Source organism: Pundamilia nyererei, unplaced genomic scaffold (genome assembly GCF_000239375.1).
Source record: "Pundamilia nyererei isolate P.nyererei 1_Seehausen unplaced genomic scaffold, PunNye1.0 scaffold00305, whole genome shotgun sequence".
NCBI classification, from domain to species: domain Eukaryota; kingdom Metazoa; phylum Chordata; class Actinopteri; order Cichliformes; family Cichlidae; genus Pundamilia; species Pundamilia nyererei.
In genome coordinates this window covers 98158-103420 of record NW_005187706.1, presented here as the reverse complement: position 1 = coordinate 103420, position 5263 = coordinate 98158, and the positions used below count along the sequence as shown (strand labels likewise).

General features: G+C 40.4%; 1 protein-coding gene across 2 annotated transcripts in view; it reads left to right on the top strand.

Annotated features, from left to right (window-relative positions):
* Positions 1 to 1515: 1515 nt before the first annotated feature.
* Positions 1516 to 5263, top strand: part of LOC102196030 (magnesium transporter protein 1-like) — a 9079-nt gene continuing 5331 nt past the window's right edge. Inside the window, exons 1-5 of one of the 2 annotated variants that reach the window (XM_013915448.1) lie at positions 1516 to 1850; positions 2272 to 2441; positions 2523 to 2640; positions 3103 to 3243; positions 3386 to 3526. In XM_013915448.1, coding sequence (XP_013770902.1) covers positions 1755 to 1850; positions 2272 to 2441; positions 2523 to 2640; positions 3103 to 3243; positions 3386 to 3526 — 666 coding nt within the window. In that variant the 5' untranslated portion in view covers positions 1516 to 1754. The remainder of the gene's footprint in view (positions 1851 to 2271; positions 2442 to 2522; positions 2641 to 3102; positions 3244 to 3385; positions 3527 to 5263) is intronic. The other variant, XM_005751273.1, reaches the window with a different exon arrangement.

The following is a 5263-nucleotide window of genomic DNA, read 5'->3' as shown; positions in this document are numbered from 1 at the left end:
TCCGGTATCCATTTGGAATTTTATTCCTCACTACATTTTCTCTAAGTTTTATCTTAGGTTGTGATTATAATATAGATAAGCTTCCAGAAAAGCTCTCGATGTTTCACAAACAAGTTCTATTAGCTTGGTCCCTTATATATAAACACAACTTTACACCCCATACATATTCAATTTGGAATAATAGGAACATAGTGTATAAAAATAAATCTTTTTTTTTTTTTGGTGGGTTGAGAAACGGATTGTTTTAGTGAATCAGCTGTTTAATCCTAATGGGCAGCTTATGTCCTACTCAGAATTCTTAAACACCTATAAATTTCCAGCCACACCCAAAGAATGTGCCATATTATTTGATGCAATACCTGCGGGTATTATAATGCTTTTTAAAGGTATTCAACCTTGCATATCATCTGTTTCTCTCCCCAACCCTTTAGATTCACACACAGGAAGAATCTGTCTAACAAACCACAGTAAAAGTAATAAGAACATTCGTGCTTTGTTCCAGACAGAATCTCTAACTATCCCACATGTGGTCTCTTATTGGAATTTCTTTGTCAGTGACATTAACTGGAAAAGAGTATGGACAATTCCTAACAAGTATCTGGTAACGAATAAAGTGAAGGAAGTCTCCTTTAAAATACTGCATAAATTTTATCCTGCTAATCTTTACGTGACAAAGTTCAAAAGGGACATAAATGTGAGCTGTGGATTTTGTGGAAGCCACCCTGAGACTGTGCAGCACCTCTGGATCTGTTCATACGCTGGAACATTTTGGAAAGACTTCAGTAGATTCATTGCTGGACATCTCTATAAAGACTTTACTGTGAAACGGGAAAATCTTGTATTTTGTTTCTTTCGAAGGCAAAAAAAAGAAGATGTTTACTTTATAATAAACTTGTTAGTTATCTTAGCTAAATTTTATTTTCACAAATGCAAATACAGTAACAAAAAACCTCATTTTAAACATTACTATAATGATGTTTTATGTTACATAAAATTGATTCGTGGATCACTTAACCAAAAGGCTGTGAAAACTATTACTATTTGTAGTAATTACAGATTATTTGAATGTTTGTAATTCTTTGTATTACACCCCCTGGCATATGTTAATTTTGTTCTGATTGTATACATGTTCTGTATACTGTTTCTTAATAAAGTTTAATATTTAAAAAAAAAGGCTTAACTTTCCGGGAGCTGCGACAGTTGGTACCGCTGCCGAAAACTGTGGCGGTGACAGGAAAACGGGACGCGGTGTCGTGAGTATCCGCACCGGTGATAGAGTTAAGCCGAGCGGTGAAACTGAAGTTGTGGGGAAGGTTGTGGAAATGTCCCACGAACTGCAGTCTTTACCAAAGGCAACCGTATCCTAACTTTTGTACACGCATTGCGTCACGTCTACAAAGTCGGCTAGCTAGCGAACGTTTGCAGAATATTTCCTATTCACTATTATTGATTAGGTCACAGCACACTAAACTCGTCAGTGGATTACATCAGAAGTACGGAGAAATTCGTACGTAGGAATGCTGTTTTGAGGTATCCTTACTCCAGGTACCTGGCTCTGCAGCACAGCTGTAGGTGGCGGCAATGAGCAGCTTGTTTCAAATCGGTTTTTGAAACGAAGAAGAGAGAAACCAGAAGGAAGGACTGCTCTCTGTGTGATTGGCTGAGATGTGACCAATGGAAAGCTGACAGGATATTATCGCGTGTTCGCGAGCGCGCGCGCGTGTGTTTGGTAGTAGTGTGGATAGTGCAGCAGAATGTTAGGAAAAGTTTTGACTTCGCTGCTTCTTCTCGCGGTCTTCTTCTATGAACCCGCGGAGGCGCAGAAGAAGAAAGAGGTGATGTCTTCAGTGGTGTGTAGCCAAGGAAGTTGTTAAACTTTGGAGGGAGTTTTTCCAACTTCGTCAAAGTTGCACGTCGTCTGTTTCCGCATCATTCTTGGTAGCTAGCTTAAGCTAACAGCTGCTAGAAAGAGCTCAGTTACTCATTATCTAAAGTAGTTTTAGCAGTTACAGCAGTAGCTTAAGTAACATGCTAATTTCATCAGACAGCATTAGTTTGATCACAGTTGTTAGCTCCGACTAACCCAACTACTGGTTGTAAACTTGACTGGGCGTTATTAAACCGGAAATGAATTAAACATTAATTACCTTTATTCTAACGCCTAAAGGGCGCGTTTAACTGAACGAAAATAAAATGCATAGACAATAGAAAGACGTTTGTTTTTGCTACTGGAGCTTTAGCAGTTGTGTTGGTGTCTTTGTGTGTGTGTAGACTCTGCTGTCAGAGAAGGTGACGCAGATGATGGAGTGGGCCTCCAAACGATCAGTCATCAAAATGAATGGAGATAAGTTTCGTCGTTTTGTCAAGGCTCCCCCTAGAAACTACTCAGTGGTCATCATGTTTACAGCACTGCAGCCACAGAGACAATGTGGAGTGTGCAGGTAACAAGTAGCAACAGGAAGAACATGCACTGCTTTTATTCCAGCTTGCATTTGTGACTTTAAAACATGTTTCCTTTTCAGGCAAGCTGATGAGGAGTTCCAGGTGCTGGCTAACTCCTGGCGTTTTTCTTCTGCCTTTACCAATAAAGTCTTTTTTGCGTCAGTCGACTTTGATGAAGGATCAGATGTATTTCAGATGGTGAGACATTTTATTCTGTTTTCATGCATTTAAAAACATCTCAGTCAGGCCAACTTGTGTATATATAATGAAGCAATCTCAGAGAAACTTTGTAATTTTATAATAATTTAATGCTGGCACTCATTTGGTTTAATGAAAACATGTTTTTTCTTCATAAAATCATGAATAAAATGAGTGGTTAGATCGCAGACTGCTTCAGTTATTTTAATATTACCACACTTTCGTTTTGTACAATACATTTGTTTAAACAAATTTAGTTGACCTAAAAATGTGTGCAGTGTTCAACCCCTGGGCTGTTTCCTTGTTGTGTTTGCATGTTCGCCCTGTACCTTTGTCTGTAGTAAAAGATGATAAATATTAGAACATATTTGATTACATTTAATCACACATCCAAGAGGAGTCTAACTTGTTAAATCCCATCACTACACGTATCTAATCTTCTGATTCTCTCTGTATTTTCAGCTGAATATGAATTCTGCCCCAACATTCCTCCATTTCCCATCCAAAGGAAAACCTCGAAGGCCTGATACGTATGAGCTCCAGGTCCGAGGCTTCGCGGCTGAGCAGCTGGCTAGATGGGTGGCAGACAGAACTGATGTACAAGTAAGTGTCAAACGTTTCAATGAGATCAGTGAAGATGTTTGCAATAAAATGAATTCAGACTTCTAATTAAAGCAAACAAACACATTCAAACACGGGCATGGTGAGAGCCTCTGGAGTCTACTCTCATGTTTGTGTGTTTCAGATCCGTGTCATTCGTCCTCCCAACTATGCAGGGCCTCTCCTGCTGGGATTCCTTCTGGCTGTGATTGGTGGACTTGCATATCTACGAAGACACAATTTAGAGTTTCTCTTCAACACAAATGTCTGGGCCTTCTCCGCACTGGTAAAAACTACCATCATATACACACACATGCTGAAATGCTTATTTGCTTTTTCTCTGGAGATCCAAGTTCAGAAAAAAAAGATCAAAATCTTCTGTCGTCCATCTCCACACCATGTCCAAACGCACGTCAGATAGCCTTATAGTGTTGTGAAATGTGACGGTATACATGGGTGTGCACATTATCTGTGGCTCAATACAAGTCACACCACAAACGAGACAGAAACAAAGTAGATCTGCTGTAGCAGGTGTAGCTCTCCTGTGGGCGCTTTCCTCCAGTTACTGTAAGAACTGTATTCTACATTAGTGTGCAGAAGTCTTGACTTTGTTTTGCTTCCATAAAGCCAGACTTTCAGTTCTCCGAGCTGTCTTTTGTTTCAGGGTTTCTTTAGACACTGGCTGCTTGTTCAATCGTTTTTGGTTCAGTACTTGTACCTGACAGTTTTCAGAGGACTTAACACTGGCTTATGTATTAAAAAAAGGCATCTAGCTCAAAAGATTAACCTTTGTTGTGTCTACACAGACGAATGATCCAATAATCCCGGCACTTTGCTGCTACCAGCCTGTTGCAATAATACATTTCCCCCAAAAGATGACTCCCAAAGAGCTATTAGCCAAACGCTTGGATATGTCAGCATCTTTTTCTAATTTCGTAGAACAAAATAATATTGTAAAAGTATACATTCATTACAATGACATAGGAGCAGGCACCAGTTTGTGGAAGGTGACGTGTTAAATGCAGTGGCCAAGCTGTCATTGTATTTTACAGTGGGTGGAGGAATTTTGCCCCACCACAATCACATGACACTGCTTCCTTTTGGTGTGAAGGAGAGCCTGTTTGAGTTGGGTGACACTGCAACAAGAAGCCGGAGTCAGAAACAGATTTTTCCTTGTCTGTCCGGGCGCCCCGAGCGGAGCGATCAGCACTATTTTATCCAATAAAATCATCGTTCTCTTCCCAATCACATGCAGACGCTCTACATGCCAGTCAAGTCACAAACGTGTTTCTTAGTGACGCACGAACAGGAATCCAATCAGCACGTGTGCAGGGTAAACAGGTCGATGTGGGGAGGACATGACTGTGTTTCAATAAGAAACCTGTTTGTGGAGGGATGTGCATGTGGTGCCTGTAACTGTGAACTGCTTAGTTTTAGGTGGGAAAAGAGAGACTGTGATTGCATTCAGTAGTGTTGGTTGCATGTCGTGTTCTGCTGTGACAGCTGATTGTGTGCCTCTGCAGTGTGAACATGGACCGTGAGTTTTAACATAAAACTCACTGTTGCAGCCAGCGACAGCACAAACTCGACCCTCCAGGCCTCCACGGTGCAGGTTTATACATGTAGTGTTTCAGGTCCAACAAGAAATACAAACATGCAAGTCACAACAATCTAAAGAGCCTAGAAATGTTAAAGAAAGAGACGGAGCTTCAACCATTCGAGTAATTCAAACAATTGTTTAACACAGTGTGCTTCACTGACACGTGTGACTAAACACAGACCTGTAATGCAAACGTATTTAGGAGCAGCATGTGAGTAAAAAGTCTGACATTAAGCAAACACAGTCTCCAGTTTTTCAATAAAAAGGGCAAAATAATTTCCAGGCACTGGGTATCATTAATATTGTGACAGATGATTTTCATGACAGAGAACTGAACAAAATGCAGCTAATGTGCAAAGAAGGGCTTGATGTGTCCTGAAGATCGCACAAAGAGATCGCTCAAAGAGATCGCTCAAAGAGATC